This window comes from Barbus barbus, assembly GCF_936440315.1.
Source record: "Barbus barbus genome assembly, chromosome: 32".
Lineage (NCBI taxonomy): Eukaryota > Metazoa > Chordata > Actinopteri > Cypriniformes > Cyprinidae > Barbus > Barbus barbus.
The window spans coordinates 2429852-2451010 of record NC_136760.1 but is presented as its reverse complement, the minus strand read 5'-3'; the positions used below and the strand labels follow the sequence as shown (position 1 = coordinate 2451010).

Here is a 21159-nt window from a genome sequence, read left to right as displayed (position 1 = left end):
TGTGTGAGCGGGTTTCAGTGGAGCGTGTGGTGTGCGCAGTTATACATGTTGCTCTCATTTCAGTCTGTGTGTATGGAGAGCAGTCCTTATCTGTGTGTGTGTGTGTGTTTCTGTCCAGCACTCTTAACACACAAATGCCTGTTGTGTTGCTCCTCAGCGAGCTGTGAAGTACAGATGCCCTGAACTGGCATGTGGAGTGTGTTTCTCCTGTCTGTCACTGGAAATAAGTGACTGTCAAGTCAAGTAGTCCAGAAAAACACCCTGGCTTGCATCTTTTTCTCTCACCCAAGAGTGTCAAAGAGCAGAAAAGGCTTGTTGCAGTGTGTAGAAATGAGGCGAGGATGTGAGTAAATGCTCACGATCAGCAGCGGCTGTTCTTCACTTCATTTGTTCAGCTCATCATGCATGAAGATGTGTGTGATCGCACACGATATGGCACACCTGACTCCACTGCTTCTGTTTATATTTACAACTGTTTCCCTCTTGGATTACAGCCGGACCTGCTGAACTTCAAGAAGGGTTGGATGGTGAAACTTGATGAACAGGGCCAGGTGAGCTTATGTTTCTCTGTAAACAATAAACAAAAATAATTTCTCACTGATTAGATCTCACACTAGTGTCTGGAAATTAAATACCGAATCCAAGAGTGCTGGGTAACGTGTTGAATATTTACAGTGTTTCCACAGCAGTGGTAAATAAAATATATATATATATATATTACTGCATTTAGTGCTTTTTAATGTGATAATTATATTTCCTAAAAATGTGTTTTAAGGACTTTTTTCAATATTAAAATCTTTCAGTATTATTATTTTTATTATGTGTAGGTGTTATTGCTGTTTATTACACTGTCATTATATTAATAATAATTACACCAATTATTATTAGTAGTATTAATCATAATTTATATTAATTAAACTTATTTAATATTTATTATATCATATTGTAATGTATAGTATTATATGGTGATGCAACAAAATTTTAATTTTCTTTTAGCCAAAAACTAAAATTGTATTTAATAATAAAATAATATAATTTTTATTTAATATTAAATTAGTCGAATTTAAAAGTCAATGCTCAAATGCAAACATTTAAAATGCACATCAGGCTGGTTTTATTCCGTTTTAATTATGCATTAATTTGTTGTGGAAATATAGACATTTAAATGGCGGCTGTAATTACTTGTTTTAATGACCGATTTATTCAAACATACATTAATAATGAAGACCGCAATATAATTAAAAATAAAATGAAAATTTAATGTAGTGTAGTTGGACTAGTGCTATGGACTTGGAATGGCTTTTTTAATGTAAAATTTTTGGTCAGTGATTTCGGTCTTCAGTCTCTGGCAGCTGAAATTTTGGTGCATCGCTAATATTGCATTTATTATTATATAATTCCATATAAGTCTTACATATTATCAAGCTGTGGCTTAACACAAAAGGGGGGGAAAATCAAGTTTAGCAGTGAAATTGTGTTTACAGAGCGAGTTCTTAGTGTTAAATGCATCATTTCTACTTACTGATCTGCTTTCTGACTTTCACGTTGATCAAAGTTGTTCAGCTCAAATGGCCCTGACTCAAAGCACTGATGCTTTTAAAGGGAATAGTGCACTTTGATTGCACTGCAGCAATAGGTCAAAGTTGAAAGGATAGAGCCTCTCAACTTTTTCACCATGGTCTTTAAAGAAGGATAAATGTCTTAAAAACAACCCGTCCATACATCAGACACATGCAGGATCCTCCCGGACCAAGAGCTCTCTCTAATATGATCAAATTCATTTTTATCTGTATTATATTTGGTCTGTTCTAATATCTAATCTCATTTGCCAATTTTTTTATGTTTGTTTTAGTGGAAGAAGTATTGGTTTGTGCTGACAGATCACAGTCTACGATACTACAAGGATTCTATCGCTGAAGAGGTAACTCATAATGCTGCAATAGCTATTTTTTTCCTCAAGATTTTCTTTTGGAAAGCATCCTTATTGCTGTAATGATAACCTTTCTCTCACTGAATGCATTTTTTTTTTAATGTCAACAGGCATCAGATCTGGATGGAGAGATTGATCTCAGTACATGCTATAATGTTACAGAATATCAAGCTCAACGGAACTATGGCTTCCAGATTCTTGTAAGTGTGCCTAAAGCTTATTTTTATTTCATATTTTCTGATTTTACGGGCTTTTTATTTTATAGAGTTTTTTTCTGTGTTTTTTTATTTTTTATTTTATGGACTTTTTCATTTTATATTTTATTTTTATAGACTGAGTTTATTGACTTTTTCTTTTGTTGTACTTTATGGAATTTTTTATTTTATTTTGTTTCATGGACGTTTTATTTAATGGGCCTTTTTAATTTTATTTTATAACATTTTTTTTATCTTACAGACTTTTTATTTTATGTTTTATTTATTATTTTATTTTATTTTTGGACTTTTGTTTCATGGTCTTTTTTATTTTATATTTTGTTTCATGGACATTTTTATTTTATGGGCCTAATTATTTTATTGTTTTTTTTAATTTTATATTTTATTTTATTGACTTTGTTTCATGGATTTTAGATTTCATGGGTTTATTATTTTATGGACTTTTGAATTTTATATTTTTTGACTTTTTATTTTAGTTTTATTTAATTTTACTTTTATTTTATTTGTCATGTTAATAAAAGTTGTACATGGTTCTGATTAGGGGTGCTCCGATCAGGATTTTTGAGGCCGATCACCGATTCCCGATCACAGGAAGCAGTATCTGCCGATCCGATCACCGATACTGATCTTTTTAAAGCCATCTTTTTATCATGTAGAATTATTTATAGTGATAGTATTTTTAGACATTTATTCAGTGCCTAAATTTCATTTTTGAAAATGGGGGGAATTCCCCTCTTAGGCGACTCTTGTGAGAAGATTTTTTTTTATTTGAGGGGTGAAGAGGGGCATTTTTTTAAAGACATTTTTCAAAAATATACATTTATCTCCCCTAAATGTTTGGTCATCCAGTGCATTTTTGTTTTTACAATTGTGCAATTGTTGCAGAAAAGCTTATACACAGCACAAGCCCATGAGTTCACACAGGAGTCCAAAATGCGCTGTCACTTTAATTCAGTGCGTACAGTAGGCCTACAGCAAAGATAGACTCGGTGCGGAAGCGATTGCTGCACTGCTGAAGACGCACCGCTCCTGAACGCACTGCCGGACCGCAACCACGTGCAGTGTTAACGCTCTGATCCTTTAACATGATGAGCGTGGAAAAATACGCACCATACGCACTGCGCACTAAACGAGTGTGCATGAGCGCACGGTCTCCAGGAGAGCACGAAAGCGCTGAATGGTTAAACACTGGCAAGAATTAACAAGAAAAGCAATTTATAAACATTAGTAATGATGCGACGCTGCCTCTATTGTGCAAGTTACAATTCCTGTGTCAACTATGCAGCGTGCAGCTGGCTTATAATGCAGACGCCATGTGATTTGAAGCCATTTGCGCATTTTGAGAGGGAAAGCGCGCGCGGTGATTCACACAGGCTGTTTATGAAATGATGTCTCACAGAAAGTTTCAAGTTACTTTATTTAATGAATAAATATGAATTGTACCTCACCTTCAGCATTATAATTATTTCACCCGCGGGAGACAGACTGCTGCTGTATGTCATGCCAATCCTCTCACGGCACGCACGTCATCAGCTAGAGATCGGTTTTTTTTTATTTTTGGAGACTGCTGATCAAACATCCCAAAGCGATTATCGGCCGATAATGATCAGTACCCGATCAATCTGAGCACCCCTAGTTCTGATGCCTTGTAATGGATTACTTGTACTTGGTATCCAAGCACTGCAGGGACAGATAGTCCAGTTCTAGACTTTGTTTATTTTTGATTTTCCAAGAGTTTGAAGAATTTAAGGTTCTTCTGATCTGTTTGTGCTCAATTTTTGCTCGCATCAGACTCAAGAGGCGGTGCACACGCTCTCCGCAATGACTGCAGGAATACGTCGCAACTGGATCCAAGCGGTTATGAAAAACGTCCGGCCGTCCACTGCACCAGATGTTGCTAGGTGTGTTACCATGCATGATGCAGTAGCACAAAAATATATTTTGTGTCTTTTAAAATATTTATGTTTAGCGATATAAAATGTTTTGAAACAGCCTCACGGATGAGCACGCTTCCTGCGGCCCGTTTGAAAGTTTTGCCCGGCCTGACATCACTCAGGACTCCCCGTCCTCTGAAGCCTCGGTAGAGCGGGAAGGCGGATTAAAGAAGAGCCGTGCGAGAGAACGGAGGCGAGAAGGACGGTCCAAAACATTTGACTGGGCTGAGTTTCGTCCCATCGCCCAGGCTCTGGCACAGCAGAGAGCACACGAGGCTGACACCTTCCAGGCTGAGCTAGCCGAGAGAAATAAGAGGAGGGAGGAGAGGCGGAGGAGGTACGAGAGCGTCACCGGCTCGTCCTTCGAGCCGCCCGCTGACACCACAAAGATGGACATTGAGAGCGGGGGCGTGGTCCAGGTAGATACTCTGCCCCCATCGGTGGAGCGGCAGCAGAGAGTGGAGGACGAGATCGAGCAGCGCTGGCAGCAGGTGGAGAAGACGCCCATCAGGGAGGAGAGGAGGGTGCCTTTGCCCTCCACCCATCACAACAGAGACACATCAGAGCTGGAGAAACTCGTCGAGAGCTACAAAAAAGGGGTACGAGCTTCAAAATCCACTGCACAGTTATTACTTTAAACTAGGGCTGTCAAGCGATTTATTTTTGCAGTCATATCTTGAATTTTAGGTTTATATAACTGCATTTTAATAGACTCCATCATGCAGTCAGTCGTCCAGCATCATGTTCTTCAGCAAGCTGCATCAGTGTAAGATGACGGAGAGGTTTGGATACCGCAGTGTTATTTTCTCTATTTAATCGCAACAAAATAATGTGTTCAACAGCCCTAGTTTAAACATCCAGAGTTGAAAAATGAAATATGATATCATTTCAGATCATCTTTGTGCTCTTTGTGTTATTGACATTGTTAGGTTGAAGAGCTGAAAGCTCAGTTGGAGAGCTGCCACCAGCAGTTAGTGGACTCCAATCAGCACAAGCTGGAGCTGGAGGGTCAGCTCAAAAATGTTCTTGAGCATGAACAGCAGATCCGTGCTGGTTACATTTCACCGGTAGGCCACATTTATGTCATGCTTTTCATAGCGTATTCAGGTATTGCCTGATTGAACACATTGTGTGTCATTATTAGGAGAACAACAAACACATGGTTTCCATCTTTATCATCGAAGCTGCAAACGCGCGCTTTGCATGTCTAGAGACCGTTGCATGTAAACGAACAGAGCTCTTTTGCCTCTACTTAAGATTCCTCTTGCCATGTTCAAGCAAAATGACATTAAAAATGTCAAATTCATGCAAGCTCTATTGCATGTTCCAACATAGAAATGATTAACATTAACTGAACATGAATTAATAAATATGCAATGATGGCATGAAAAAATACTCTGAACTTACAGTGCCCTCCGGATACATTCATACTCAATGATACCCCCTTTAAATTACTGGAAAACATTTACAGCATATTATTTAAAAAAATATTTAGTTAACACTTTACTTTAAACCTTTATGTATAATGGGTTAAAAAGGTGTTCATAATATATGCTGTAATGCATTATTCATAAATAATTGTAACCAAAGTTAAAATGCATTATAATATTTGAGGGTCTGTTTGCAAAGTGTTTTAATGCATTATACTTTCTAAAGGTGTAACAATGAATAGATAAGTATTATAATGTCTTATATCTGTGGTTAAGGTTATTCATGAGATCATACAGTGCATTAAAAGGCATAATTAATGCATTAAAATACTTCTATAGGCTACTTTATAAATAATGGATAAAAGTAAAGTGACCAATATTTTTTAAAATAATATGCTTTTATTAGTAGCATTTATGTAATGACTGTTTAAAGGTTAGAAGAATAAGAGGAACACAAAGTTTTCCCTGCCAGATCTCTTGTCTATTTGTATTTTCTCAAAAGCATTGAGTATCAGTGTATCTTAAGGGTGTTGAAAATGATTTAAAAATGCACCTTTTGCAGAATCTTGCTACATGAACATTGACATATGAAAAGATGCCTATTCAGGGCATACGTGCATGATGTATTTTATTCATATTTAACATTTATTCATTTCATTTTAACCTAATTCTTGACTTCTTCCATATATGCTGTAGAGTATGTGTTTGTGTGTGTGTGTGTGTGTGTATGTTTGTCTTTAGCATTTTTCAAAATATTGTTGCATTGTCTTCTGAGCTTATTTGGAGAAGTCTTCTGACTTCTCAAAATACTTTTGACTTGTTTTGGCATTAAGTAGCTACAGTTATTTTTTGTTCTTTAACATCTTGTAGTATACCAAAATTAAGGCTTATATGTATTAAAAGCAAATGTGTGGTGATTTTTATCTTAAGCATGGCATTGTTCCACAAAATGTGATGCTGTATGTTGAATATCTGTCCAGGACACATTTTCATCTCCACCAGCTAGTTTTAAAGGGTTGTCTTTTACGTATTTATTTATTCAGGTTTGTTAAACAGACACAGTAGTAGTTGCACAGTAGTTTAGGTTAAATTGTTCCTCAAAAGGCCTGCAGGCTTAACTGGATGGCATGTAACTGTTCTGGCATTCTTAGCTAGCACTAATTTTGCGTTACTTACCCCATGAAACAACTCTTTAACCTCTTAATATGCATGCATTGTTTCGAAATACTAACTTTTTGCCATTAATTTTTTTTCTAGCGTTCTAATGCGCCTTATTCCATGAAAGAAGCTGAATGAATTTACTCTCCCTTTAACCTTAATAGATTGATTCGACACAGTTGTTGTAATAAAATGTACAATTACCTCAAATCCTCAACACTGTTAATTATAATCTAGAAATTGATTAGCGTTGTTCATCTGTGCTGACTGTTAACCAACTGTCTGGTCCCCTTTTCCAAGCTGGAGTCCCCTTTGAGTGTTGAGACAGAGCCCCAGATGAAGAGGACTGAACTGGTTAGTTCTCAAGCTCAGAGCTTAACACAGAAGTACCAGGAAGCCAAAGAGATCCTGCAGCTGCAAGAACTGAAAAAGCGCAACATGCAGGCACAGCTTGGCCTTTCTCTCTCACACTGGCCCGCAAAGGAACCTTACCTTTCTGACACCAAAAAACCCGCCACCTCCGAGGTCTGTCCCTCAGACTCCATTCAAAAAACGGTCAGCTTCATGCTTCAGGATAGCGAGGGAAAGATCAGAGAGCTAGAGAGCTTGATAGATGCCAGTGAGCCTCTGACTTTAAGAGAGCTGATAAAGCTCATGCACTCGCATAGCGAATGCGTTTGGGTAGAAAGTCCTCAAGGACAGGAAAGAAGTGAGTCAGTAGGAGAAATGACGCAGAAACTGTTGGAAGGCCTCAAGAACCAACAAGAGATTGAGAATGAGACGATGAGGAAAAGCTTGAAAAAGGCTGGAGACTGTATTCGGGACTATGAAGCTCGTTTGGTCACCATGGAGGACATGTTGGGAAGAGTTCATTGGCAGAAAATGGAGAGTTCGTTTGCGTTAGGTTGCTCGAGAGAAGACCATCCGGATCTGTCGCAGCAGGTGGAGTTGCTTGCAAGCGAAAACGTAGCTTTGAACCAGCGCTATCAGGAAATTGTAAACCAGCTGAGAGAAGCTGATCGAGAAATAGACAGGCTGAAAGCTGAGCTTTGTAGACTACTTAGCAGTCAGCAATATCCCCAATCCAACTTGGACCAGCAGCAAGAAGACAAAGAGACGTCTGAGAAAAATGTGTACGAGCGAGAACTCTATGAAAAGTCACAGAAGCTACAAGAGGCTCTTATTAAATTGGAAACACTTGGTAATAATTTGAAAGATACAGAGAAAAGATTGCAACTTAAAGAAGCAACACTTAGGGGTCTTGGATTTCAGGTGGCAGAAAGCGAAAACGATGGTAAAGAGATGGGTTCGGAGACAGACGACCTCAAGCGGCAGTTGGAGGTCCTTCAGTCCAAGCTTGCAGAGAAGGACAAGCAGCTTCAAAATGCTGAGCAGGTCTGTAGAGAACTTCAGTCCCAGAATGCGAATTATGAAGAGAGCGCAAGGATGTGTAGTCAGACGCTTGTAGATGCTCAGGAGGAAATTAGGATGTTGAAAGAGAAGGCAGGCACTCAAGGTACGTTTGGTAGTGAACCGGGAACAGAAATTAGGCACCAAGAGTTGATGCAAAAACTCAGAAATGAAAGTGTAATTGATGAAGTCGTGGAAGAGTTCAAGAGCAAGTCTAAATCTCTTAATCATCTACTTGACATGTTGGTAATAGGCAGTAAGACAGATTTGTCCGACACCGACATGGACACCAACATTTTGGATGAGAATCAGGCAGGAATAATGGAGATGTTTGAGAGAATGATTCTGCATAAGGTTTTAGCTGGTTTAGAGGACTGTCAGAAAGGCTCAGAGGTTGAGCAAACCCTAAGGAATGTTGTAGAACGTATGCTAGTGGATAATAAAATGCTGCTGCTTATGAATAAGCTCTCCAACCTCCAAGAACTTCAAAGTGATGCAAAACCTGCATCTTGCACAGAAAAAAACGCTGAATATGGAAATGCACTGAGTGAAGAGACAATTAAATCAAATGTTTTGAATCGGTTGCTCGATGATACTGCCAACCCCTGCGTCATGAAGACTCTCGCTGAAGTCATTCAGAAGAAAGTGGCGTTATTTAATCAAACCGCTTCTTCTCTTAGGGAACGAAATAATGAGGAGCTTCAGTCGTTGGCTTTGATTCTTTCAAGCTGTGGCTCTCAAAGAACCTGGTCTGAGTATGTTCGTGAGGCCATAATGGACATAACATGCATGTACTTGGTAGTTCTTCAGATCTTGCCAAGGACAAGACCGTTAGACCTGACTGCATGTGGAAATTGTGCTGATTTGAGAGCACAACTCGAGTCTGAGAAGCAGGTGATGTCAAGCGTCCAGAGTCCTATCAGTGCAACCCACATTCAGATTGAAGGAGAGCCAATTGACTTTCTGGACAAGGCCATACAGCTTCAGGACATGATGGCCAAGCATAAGCAGGAGCTGCGAGAATTAAAGGAGGCGTACGAGCAAGAAGCAGAAAAGCTAAGGTTGGAAGTGGCCAAGGCTGGTGAGACTCTGAGACTGAGATCCGAGGAGAACGTGAAAGAGATAGACTCTCTGACCGTGTGCATGGAGAACCTGAAGAAGAAGCATGAGATGGAGCATAACGACTTAATAGCACACTTCAATCAAGAGATGGAAGAGCTTACGGATGCCGTCGGCCCTGTCGAACCTGGAATGGATGGCGAGCCGAACTCGACTTGCCTCAAAGTGCGGATCCAAAAACTCGTGTCCCGGCTGTCTGAACTGACTGAGGAAATGAATCTGCGAGAGCGTGATGGGGATGCGACATTGCTGCGTCTGAAATACGAGAAAGACCTGGAAAACCTAAAGGTCAAGGAGTTCCGTGTCCTTGCTGTTCTCCGTCTGTATTGACTTCATATGGCAACCTTAAACCTGATCCTTTCCCCTCCTTTTCTCATACTAACCCTGCTTTGTGGTGCTTTGGTCTGGCCTAATATTTCTCACCAGTGATGCATGGCTGCTAACAATAGGTTTGCATGTACGGTTTAACGCTAGGAGTGTGGATTAGCCGACTGTGATGAGAGGAAAATACACAGTTCTCTCATTGAAGAAGCCATTTCTAGATAATGGAGAACAATCCATTCAGCAGACGTTTTGGAGAATGCATAACTGCACTCCTTGTGTCAGCAAGTCTGAAAACTTATGTGGTTCACCTGGTTGAATTAAGATCTGAACTTGTTCTCAGACTTAACCTCTTTGCCTCATTAACAGCCAGTGCTCTTTGCATAATTTGCAGCTTATCTTTGATAACTGCAAAAAGCCAGCTGCTTAACCTAATCAAAAAAAATAATGCATGACAGTAACTGAAATGTTTTATTTTAAACAATTGTTTAAGTACATATGAAAGTACTTGTGAAAGAATTGGCTTTGAAGACAGAGATGATTAAATTGTATTATGTATTATTATAATAAAACAAATTTAGATATTAAATTATATCAATTACAGTATTGTATTGTTGCACCAACAAAGTGGAACATCTGGCAATTAAAAATTTCCAAGTACTGACAAAAAAAAAAAAAAAACAGTTCATGTTTTGTATAATGGAAAAAATGAGAATAATTTCTGTAGTTTTCTATTATATTTTGTCAGTATGATGTGGCTTTAAGGACCAGAGCTCAAGTCAGTTCCTAACTAGATCAATGCAAAATTTGTTGTCAATATGTGCTACTGGACTTGTGTTTGTCCGGACAAAAGAGGAAATGAGATTTTCCACCCAGAGAGACTGCTGAGTAAACAAGTGTATTTGCGGCTGTGATACATGGACAGGAAGAGTTGGCCTGTAGTGGATCAGGACACAGGCCATGTCCCTGGACAGTGGACACTAGTCCTTCAAAAACAACTGCTTCATTCGCTCCCCTGTTTAGAGCAGAGTGCAGAGATTACGGCCATTGAATAGACAACAGAAATGCATCGAGTTTGCCCAGAAGAGCATTGACATCTCTTGTACTGAAATTAAACTCCATGTTGATGAATAGTACCTCTAATCCTAAAAGAGTCTTTACATTGATGGCAAATCTTACAAATATAGGTGCTGCTTTTTTTTTTATAGAAATTCCAGTTGTTTTTCAGAAGTAGGTCTCTATAAATTGAAATTTAAAACAATAGATATGGACGAGCATATGTAGCCCCCCCCCCCCCAAAAAAAATATATATACTTGGACATTTAAGTTGTAAATGTTTGAATTTTAATGCATTAAAATCTTAAATCAAGTGTCTGTACTCTAGTGAAAACAAAATATACTCAAATGAATTTGAATTATATTTATTTTGTGCCAAGTATACTACAAATGTATTTACATACTTATGTGCTTAATAAAAATACCTGCAATTGTATGTTTGCTTTGCTAAACTGGTATACTTCAAATTTTTAAAATTTGAACAACTTATTTTGTGCTTAATGCACTTTAATTATGCAGAAGTAGTGCTGAGTTCCAACTAAAGATATACAGAAGTATATTTGATTGGGCTAAAGTGGAACTATTGGAAGTATACACTTTAAATATCTCACAACTGATATTATACAAAGATCATACAGTCCTTATTAATAGTGATATTAAAACACATTTTAGGCGTAATATTCAGAAATGTGCGTTGTGCAATAAAGAAATACTCCAAATAAAGTGTAATTATAATTTTATATCAGTCAATCTTAATTTATGTTTGAAGTATACTTAGTATGAAATAAATGTATTTTAAATAAATTATGGTTTTTACCAAATCAAATGCTAGAGCTTTTCTGTACTATTTTTGCATTGACTTTTAACTGGTGCCAAGGTGATTTTAGTGCATTTATGAAGTCAGTTCTCACAATTCATCACGATCAACGTGATCCACCAACATTTGACAAACACAAACTGTCCAATACTTTTTACCTTGAGTTTGAACGGTATATCTACTGCTTTATCATTTACAGACTCTCTTGCGGTCTTTGTTTTTATTTTGTATCTAATCCAGTTATATTCATGCATTAAGTCTGGCTAAAGTGTCCAAGTGTTTGGGATGAACGTTGAATGAACAAACAGTCCCGTCACAGTGTGTGTATTTGTTTCTTTTGTGAAGCCATCTCTCACTGGCCTCTGTGTCCCCTTTATGTTATCGTAGGTTATTAATACCTGGCTTTGTGTAGACGCTCTTCTGTCCACACATCGCTAATCTCTGTCGTCTGTGTAAATGTTGTCCTTGTCAGAGTAGAAGTAGACTTGAATCGATCTGAACGAGATGCACTAAATGCCACTTCCTGCATTTCCCTACAGGCGACGTGTGAACGAGGCTTCACTGCCATGGAAGAGTCTCATCAGAAGGTGATCGATGAGCTGCAGAAAAAGCACCAGCGGGAACTGGAGAAACTGCAGGATGAGAAAGAGAGACTGTTGGAGGAAGAGACCGCAGCCACTATAGCTGGTTAGTAAGGATGACAAGGGCCAGGAGAAGACTTTTCGAGTCATTCTATTGCTGAATGTCATCATTCGCAGGGATCAGATTACATATACGCAGTGTAGAAATAGACCTTCCAGAATCACATGCAAATTCTTAATAAAAATATGCTCCTTATGCCCAAATCCAGTATCTCTTAAACATAAAATTGTCAATTGTGCTGATTTAACTCTTGTGCTATGCTGAAAATCCTTTACCTAATTTGGGGTTCCCAGTCATAAATGACCAGGCTTTTAAAATTTGATGCTTAATTATCACCAAATCTTGGATTCAGTCCTTGTTTTATTTCAATTAGCACAGGTTTTGTATTTCTTTTTGGAATTACTGAGGCCTCTGAGTTTATGAAACTCAGTTTTTGAGAGGAATAAAGCATTATTTGTGGATAATTTTGGCAATGATCACTTTTGTCCATTAACTCAGATCAGTGAGGCCTATGATCAGTCAGAGCCAAAAAAAAAAACATACAAAACCTGTTAATTGGAAAAAATTGACACAAAATATTTGGAAATAATATAGTGATTTAATAATGATAATGATTTTTTTTTTTTTTTTTGTAGGCTGGTCATTTTTTATCAGTGTTAAAGTGTAACAAGGTGGGGAAAAATAAAGAAAAATATTCAAATGATCAGAAAGTTTTAGTCCAATACCATAATATTAACTAGCATTTCAGGAAAAAGAAAATCCTCTCCAGGTAGAAATGATAAATTGTCTTAGGAAGTTGTATTTCTCAGCAAACACTTTCAATGTGAGTCATTCCTGAACCTATTTTAGAGATTTAGAGTAATTTAATGCCAATTTCTGATGGTAAGACACATTATTAAATAAACAGCCTTTTAATGATGTTTTTCTTTGATTAGCTATTGAAGCAATGAAGAATGCACATCGGACGGAGTTTGAGCGGGAACTGGAGAAAGCACGCAAGGCCAACAACAACACTGAAAACGCAGACATAGAGGAAATCCGCAAACAGCACGAGTCAGTTGTTATTCCTTTGTGCTATTTCAGCCTCATAATGCAGCGCAGCCGCACCTTTGCATTCTTTCGATAAATAAACAACTGTCTCTTCAGATTGAATTGCTTGAAATGAGTTTATAAAGCCACACCTGTACCTCGCTTATGATGCTTTTCTTCTGACTTCACTGTTGAAGCTGCAATACGCAAATAAGAATTGTGCATTCTGCATACTACATTAATTGGAGTGGATAAAGGGTTTAAAGCCTGACTGCATGACTGCCTCTATTGCCAAGTGTATCCTGGGGCAACGCGCCTAGATGCCAAATCTGGAGTGATTGCACGGTTTCTTTCTTTGTGTACATGCTCGTAATCTACCCTCAAGCTCTTGGCTGTACTTCTGTCTAGACTTAAAGGCCTTGCTCTTTTGTCACTTTCAGCTGAACGGAAAAATGCATGTGCTTTTGTGTTGTAGGGAAGAGCTGATGTCGTACCAGAGGGAGATTGAGGTGTTATCAGAGCAGTACTCGCAGAAGTGCTTAGAAAACGCTCATTTGGCCCAGGCGCTGGAGGCCGAGAGGCAAGCGCTCAGACAGTGCCAGCGGGAGAACCAGGAACTCAATGCGCACAACCAGGTAACCAGTGCTAATTTCACTGACAAATAATTTCCTAAAAAATAGATTTTTTTATTGTTGTTAAACTTTTAATAAACTGCCATTTAACTTGAATAAGTTTCATGATTTTAATTCATTAGACATGCTTTTTAATAAAATGTAATTTAACCATTAAAACAGAATCCAAAGTTTAAAATTTTTTAAAAGGAATTTGAAAAAAATAAAATAAATTTGGGAAAGAAATAAAACGGATATTACAGGGCCCTATTCACTGACAAAAATGAGACTATACTAAATAAAAAATTATTTTGAATGACACAAATTATGTCAAATGTATTGACCTTTTCGTCAATGAATGAAAATGAGACAAAAATGTTAGGGAGAGAACTGAATTATTTTTTGCATCTTGTTTGTGATTTAACAGACAGATACGCACAAAATTGTCAAACTGTCCATTTTGGTGAGCATTCAGAGTTGGTTATGTATTAAGCAGTTGTGAGAATATCAGATGTGTGTCAGTATATGGGATCCATGCATTAGGTCTTAAAGTGACAGCAGCCTAATAAACCTGCTACTGTCCGTTTCATTAATGTTAAAGGGCACCTATTATGCAAAATAATAAATATCCACCCACTTTTCATTTTTTAATCCCCTTTAAACCAAATCAGTCTCACTAGGCCTGCCGTTTTGATTCTCTATTCTCAAACTTAGACTTATATGCAATACCCTCTTCTGGAAACGGGGCGGGAATATGCAGCTCATTTGCATTTAAAGTGATACACACCAAAAGCTCTTTTTTAGACACACCCCAAAAATGACTATATGTCATAATAAATGATCTGTTGGGTAATTTGAGCTGAAACTTCACAGGCACATTCTGGGGACACCCAAGACAATATTACATCTTGTAAAAAGGGGCATAATAGGTGCCCTTTAATCAAACAACAAAAAAGAGAGAGAATCACTCACTACTCATGACTGAATCACTTTAGTATTAATCTATATTTAGTTCATATAAATGTATGCATGAAAGAGTGAAAAAGGCATTTTATGTCACATCAGTTAAATCTGTCTGCATTGCAATATCATTCATATTAACAGGTAAATACATTGTTTTCTCCAGGAGTATATGATGAGTTTGGACATTTTAGATAAATTATTAATGAATGCTTTACAGTTTAACATTTAGTCAGCTAAAACAGTTCAGATGACTAAAAATAAATGACGTTTTAGTCAAAAGACTAAATCAAAATTTGCTGTCAAAATTACCACTGCTGGTAAGGCCACAATAAATCAACTTCAGATGCACATAAGACCTGATTTTGTCCCCCCAACGTGCTGCTTGTCTGTTACGCAGGAGCTAAACAATCGTCTGGCAGCTGAGATCACTAAGATGCGATCGATGACGAGCGAGAACGGTGGAGACGCTGGCGGGGTCATACAGGGGAAGGAGCTGTACGAGCTGGAGGTCTGTTTCTTCCCTTTATGTCTTGCTCTTTTTCCACAGCATCCTGGGAATGAAAAGCTCATCATCACACTTGTGTTCACAGGTAATGTTGAGGGTGAAGGAGTCAGAAGTGCAGTATCTGAAGCAGGAGATCAACTCTTTAAAAGATGAGCTCCAGACTGCCCAAAGAGTAAGTGCTGCGACTTTTTCAAGACTTGCGCAAATAAAATTAATACTGGATGTCCTTACAAAACACATTCATACAGTCTCAAAATGACAGTTGGTTTTGTTTCGTTTTGGCACACATGCACAGGCTGTGGCACACATGCAAGTTTAAAATATTTAAGAGATGTTTTATTTAGTACATGCATATGTATTGCAATTGGTTTATGTTCTAATATAGCATCAATACATTAGAATTATAGGTCAGTGATATTTGAAATGTTCTTAGTCTTTCCTTCCAGCGATGGGTGGCCCGGAGTGAGTTAACATTTAAATTAAATGCCAGATTCAGTTTGTGTAACCAGAAAATACCAGTAATATCCAGAAAATAAGTATTTTATGTATTATGCAGGACTTTTAATTATAAACAGTCCTGAATACACTGGGACTCTTATTTTGAAATGTGAAGCTCTTGCACTTACAACCATCTACAACATATAACAATGTAAACGCTGACGTAATTCATCATCAGTAAATCATAATCACTTTCTTGACATAAATTTGTAATATTCAGCTGCTGTTTTGCCTTTGTACATGCAGCGCTCATATTTATTTAAATACATCATCGCCTTTTGAAGTTTAGTCATCACATTAGGATGTATTGCGATTTGTGAATTATTTTGTAAGATGGACACAGATAAAATGTGGCCAGTCTTTTTCTAAATTGAAATGTATCAAATGTTTGTATTTATTCTATTGTGTTGAATCTGTATCTGCCGTGTAATAGCCTGTGAAGCTGAAATTCCAATAAATTTAAATCCAATGAACTATTTTTTGTACCAAAATTTACGATCTCCTAAAATGACCATAAAGCCTTTTGTTTTACCACTTAACAGTTTTTATGACCTGAATTTTTATCAATCTGATGAAAGAATGTACGCTGATTAACGTGTCACGTCTCTTGATAGGATAAAAAATATGCAACCGATAAATATAAGGACATCTACACGGAGCTGAGCATCGTACGGGCCAAAGCAGAGCGCGATCTGAGCCGACTGCGCGAGCAGCTGCAGCAGGCCCATGATGCACTGGGGGAACCCACGCTAGAGGACGTGGAGCGCAGCGGTTACGGTACGACCCTCGCCTCGAAATCAACCCACACTCAAATACATTCATGTGCATGTTATGAACCGACCGGCTGTCGTGACTTTCAGATATTATGAAGTCAAAGAGCAATCCTGACATTTTAAAGATGGCGGCCGCAGCAGCCAAACGCTCCGAACGCACCATGAGATCAAAGGTATGTTTCCACACCCAGGTTCAGTCCTCTGGTGTTGAATAAGAGTTAGTTAAGCTCACACTGCCACCCTCAGGTCAACACGTTGTTGCCTTTAAGAAAAATACAGCAGCTTCTGTTTGTGAACAGTCAGGAACTGAACTGTGTGTGTGCTGTGTTTTGTTGTCCAGGAAAAAGCCTGATAGATAGCGGTAAGACAATGTCTTTTGCACATTCCCTCCTCTAACACACAGTCCCGTGTGTGTGTATGTATGTGTGTGTGTGTGTGTGTGTGTGTTTCCTCTGTTTTTCCTTCTGTTCCCAGTCTGTGAGTCGTGACATGCCCTGGGACAGCTAAAGACTAAACCTGAAGACCTTTGACATCTGATTTTAGGTAAAAGCCCTTAGAAGGGAGCGAATGCGCTGAACTCCCCATGCATCATTCAGAGGCATTCATGCTAGGGCTGGGCGATAACCCGTATCATATTGAGATCATGATAAAGCGATGATAAGCTCTGGCTGTTTTTAGTGGATCTGGATGAATCTAACAGCAGCAGCAGCTGTCAGTGTGTGTCTGTAGTCTGCATGTTCTGCGTATTTTCATGTATTACACAAACTCAGACACATGTGACGCTCGTCTCAGTATATGAGGACATGAACTTCCTCTCCAGAGCTGCTCCAAGAGTCACTTCAGCAGCTTTACGCCATTTACTTAGTTTACAAAAACTACCGTCAAGTAGTGATAGGTGCTTTCAAACTCTGCTTCTTGAAGCTACGAAACCGTGGTGATTCAACCAGTGATTTTGAGCATGTATCAAGCTTTCAGAGTCATGTGATTTCAGTAAACAAGAGTTCATTGTCTACTATCTACTATAGTTTTCACATGATCTTGGACTTTATAAATTTGTAGACATTGTTCATAATTAAAAGGAAGAGTAGTTGTTAATAGCCTGTTGTTGGCTGGTTGAAAATTAATAATTGAACACATATTATACAGACACTTCTTATTTAATGGTATTTGATTATTTGTTAATTGCATTTAATATGTTATACTTTCAATAAAACCTTTGCAATGGTTTGTAAAGTTTCCATGCATGTTTGGCCTGGGTTTTGTTGCATTTACACTGTTCTGACCAGCTTGAGGAGTTTCCTTACTTCAAAATAATCAATCATTTTGCTAAGTAGTTGATTCAAAGCTTTGTAAACATATTTTCTCCCATTACTGCTGTCAAATACACACCAAAACTCAAAGCCAACAAAATAAAGTTCAGTTTAATTTGAAGAAATTATATTATGTTATATATTATTATAAAATAATATTATTTTTATGGAGTGTCATACAACCAATATATTTTTCATTCATGTAATTTGTACAGTTTTGTACAGCATCTTATTTAACCAAAAAAAAGCTTTTTTTTATTTGTAAATGAATTGTTATATTTCCCATTTGATTTACATTTTACAGTTTTATTGGTTAATTTCACCAGACACCCATTTTTGATTTGTATTAAATCACAAAACACCGAATCCAGAATAAATTAAATGTAAAACAGAATTTATGGAAAATTAAATGAAGAGGTGCCCTAAATTAAAAGGTATCTTACTCTGTCGTTTGAATGTGAACAAACGAGTGATGTTTACATTGATTCTAACAAACATATGGAAGCATTTCCTTCCTCGTTAATGCTAAATGAATATTGTGATTATTACATTTACGTTTAGTCCTTTAGCAGACGCTTTTATCCAAAGCGACTTACAAATGATGATATTGTGATAGTATTTGTGGCCACATCGCTCAGCTCTAGTTCACTGACAGACAAACAGATCAGATTATTTTCTGCCATGGTGCATGTGATCTTGCTGAACGAAGGGCTGTCCGTGTCATCTCATGTTCATCAGACGCGTGTCTCATAGACTCAAGGGCATTTCCACATGCATTCATTTGTTTCACAGGACCGGTTGCGGCAGTTCACGGCGTGTGTGTGTGTGTGTGTGTGTGTGTGTGTCACTGGAGTTTATTGGTGGCACTGCTGGCAGTTTTGAACACTTCTGTCATTTTTGTTGAGGTCACTGATTTAAATTCAATGAAAAAGCAGGGATGTGTCATGAAGAAAATATAAGACTTTTTTTTTTAAGAGTTGCTTTGAACAGGGCTTTTGCAGGTCTTCCACAAATGAAGACCGTAAAAAGGTCTTAAATCAGAGCAGAACGTCTTACATTCATAAAGTCATGGCATTAAATGTTGCATGCACTGCAAAACATCAATATCTTCCTCAGTATTTTTGTCATTTTCCAGTTCAAATATCTAAACATCCTTAAATCAAGATACATTTATTGGAGATGAAAAATGTTTGAACACAATTAAGTGAGTTTCTGTCAATGGGATGTGAAAACTTTTCCTTTTGAATTAAGCTGATATTTCAGACTCCACTGGCAGATATTTGTTCTTGTTTTAATCATAAACTCGCTTCATTTGGATCAATATCACAGAAAATGACGTGTTCGATCATTTTGATTCTCAAGTAAATGTATCTTAATTTAAGATCCTTTAGACATTCACGCTGGAAAACAAGACAGAAGTACAGCAGAACAGCGCTTTTGCAGTGTGATCAGAAGTTATTCAAAGCTTAAAATGAATGGAGATGGTCGAAAGCTGTATTTTCAGACTTTGAAGTGTTGCTAATTGAATGCATTACTCTCTGGACATTTACATTCACAGATCATATTTACATATGTGACCTTGGACCACAAAACCAGTCATAAGATTTATACAGCATCTGAAAGCTGAATAAATAAGATTTTTGTATGGTTTGTCAGGACAATATTTGGGCGAGATATTTGAATATCTGGAATCTGAGGGTGCAAAAAATAAATCAAAATATTGAGAAATTCGCCTTTTAAAGTTTTCCAAATTACGTCAATAGCAATGCATATTACTAATCAAAAATGAAGTTTTGATATATTCATGGTAGGAAATTTACAAAATATCTTCATGGAACATGATCTTTACTTAATATCCTAATGTTTTTTGGCATTAAAGAAAAATCGCTCATTTTGACCCAAACAATGTATTGTTGGCTATTTCTACAAATGTGCTACTTATAACTGGTTTTGTGCTCCAGGGTCACATATTGTGTTCCTTAATTGACCTTTGAACAAGTCAACCTTCATAAAACCTGCAGAAACCCTGTTTTTATTAACATGCTCACAGAAACTGCTTCAAAGCATCACATTTGAGTCTCTCTGTTTGCGTTTCCAGAGTCTGAAGGAGGGTTTGACGGCGGAGCAGAGACTTCACTTGTTCGACAACAAGGACACTAAGGACTTCTGACACGGCCTCGCTGCATGTTAATAGAGCGCCGTGTATTTTAGCCCAATAATTAATCACTTAGAGACACACTGGTCACAGCTACAGCGTATATTAAACATGGTATGAAGTTTGAGTTTTATGTCTATAGTCTGCATTTCATGCACTTCAGTTACTGTGACGTTGTTGGTTTGTTTTCATTGCCATGTCTTAATGTAAATACTTTGTTTTTAATGAAGCATCTATCATGCGTACACTAAACACGACTGTGTAAGCTACTGTTTTAACTCTTTAGTTTGTGTGAATCGCCAGTGGAGGAAGTAACCCACGTCATGACTCGACACTACAGATTATTGGCACGGCAGGAATCATCACGGCTTCAGGCTCGCGCGTGACGCTTTGCGTGTTTCCTCCGGCTCTTTCTTGTTTTAGTGAAATGGGATGCATAAAAAATAGCTGCATTTAGTCGACGCTTGCATCATTAACCGCTGACCTTCTGCAGCATCTCCGGATGTTTTAAACGTAAAACACACAGGAACAGACCTGGGAGGGGTTGGGCTGCTCTAAAGTATATGAACAAGTTATGAATGAATACTGGTCCACTCACGTGAATGGGAGTTTTTTTTTTTTTTTGTTATTTCTTCAAGCTGATAAAATCTGTAGTGTTGTTCAGTGGCAGTCCATTATATTTATTTAAATGTTATGAATTTTTGTCTCACATTTCCATTCATCTATACATTATTGTAAATATACTGCAAATGTACACGAACTGACAACAGGTTTATTAGCAATAAATATTTTTGCACCCTCTTTTGCACGGATTAATCTGTCATTTATTAATATTACGGTGTTTGCGGGTCTTAAGAGAGCAGAAAGTCATTGCATTAAATGTTGCATGCACATCTTTTTTTTCTCAGGTACAAATTTAAGACATTTTAAGAGCAAGTTATTTTTTGAGAAAAGTTTATACTTCAGACAAGAAGAAATATCTGGCAGTGGGAGATGAAAGGTAGTTTTCCTTCTGAATTAAGTTTGGCAAATGAAAGTTTTTTTGGCAGTCTTTAGACATTAAAACAAGATCAAATACTAGATATTCACTTTTGCATTGTGATCAGAAGGTACAGTAAAAGTTGTAGTGGTATTGTATTTATTTATTGGGAATTTTTTTTTAAAAGTAATAGAAATCTGTTGAAGGTTATATGTTCAAACTTTAAAGCATTGATAAAACTATACATTTACATTTAGAGACCATATTGATGTATAGTGCTTTTTACTTGGTCTTAAAAAGTTTT

The 21159-nt window shown here is 37.5% G+C and overlaps 1 protein-coding gene across 4 annotated transcripts in view; it reads left to right on the top strand.

Annotated features, from left to right (window-relative positions):
- LOC306852423 (myosin phosphatase Rho-interacting protein-like) overlaps positions 1–20687 on the top strand; it is a 52185-nt gene extending 31498 nt beyond the window's left edge. Inside the window, exons 10-25 of one of the 4 annotated variants that reach the window (XM_079389213.1) lie at positions 495–551; positions 1853–1921; positions 2041–2130; positions 3937–4046; positions 4138–4678; positions 5009–5146; positions 6968–9484; positions 11930–12077; positions 12968–13085; positions 13537–13696; positions 15033–15143; positions 15226–15312; positions 16253–16415; positions 16499–16584; positions 16886–16954; positions 19820–20687. In XM_079389213.1, coding sequence (XP_079245339.1) covers positions 495–551; positions 1853–1921; positions 2041–2130; positions 3937–4046; positions 4138–4678; positions 5009–5146; positions 6968–9484; positions 11930–12077; positions 12968–13085; positions 13537–13696; positions 15033–15143; positions 15226–15312; positions 16253–16415; positions 16499–16584; positions 16886–16918 — 4428 coding nt within the window. In that variant the 3' untranslated portion in view covers positions 16919–16954; positions 19820–20687. The remainder of the gene's footprint in view (positions 1–494; positions 552–1852; positions 1922–2040; positions 2131–3936; positions 4047–4137; positions 4679–5008; positions 5147–6967; positions 9485–11929; positions 12078–12967; positions 13086–13536; positions 13697–15032; positions 15144–15225; positions 15313–16252; positions 16416–16498; positions 16585–16885; positions 16955–19819) is intronic. The other 3 variants (XM_079389215.1, XM_079389212.1, XM_079389214.1) reach the window with 3 other exon arrangements.
- The last annotated feature ends 472 nt before the right edge of the window (positions 20688–21159 follow it).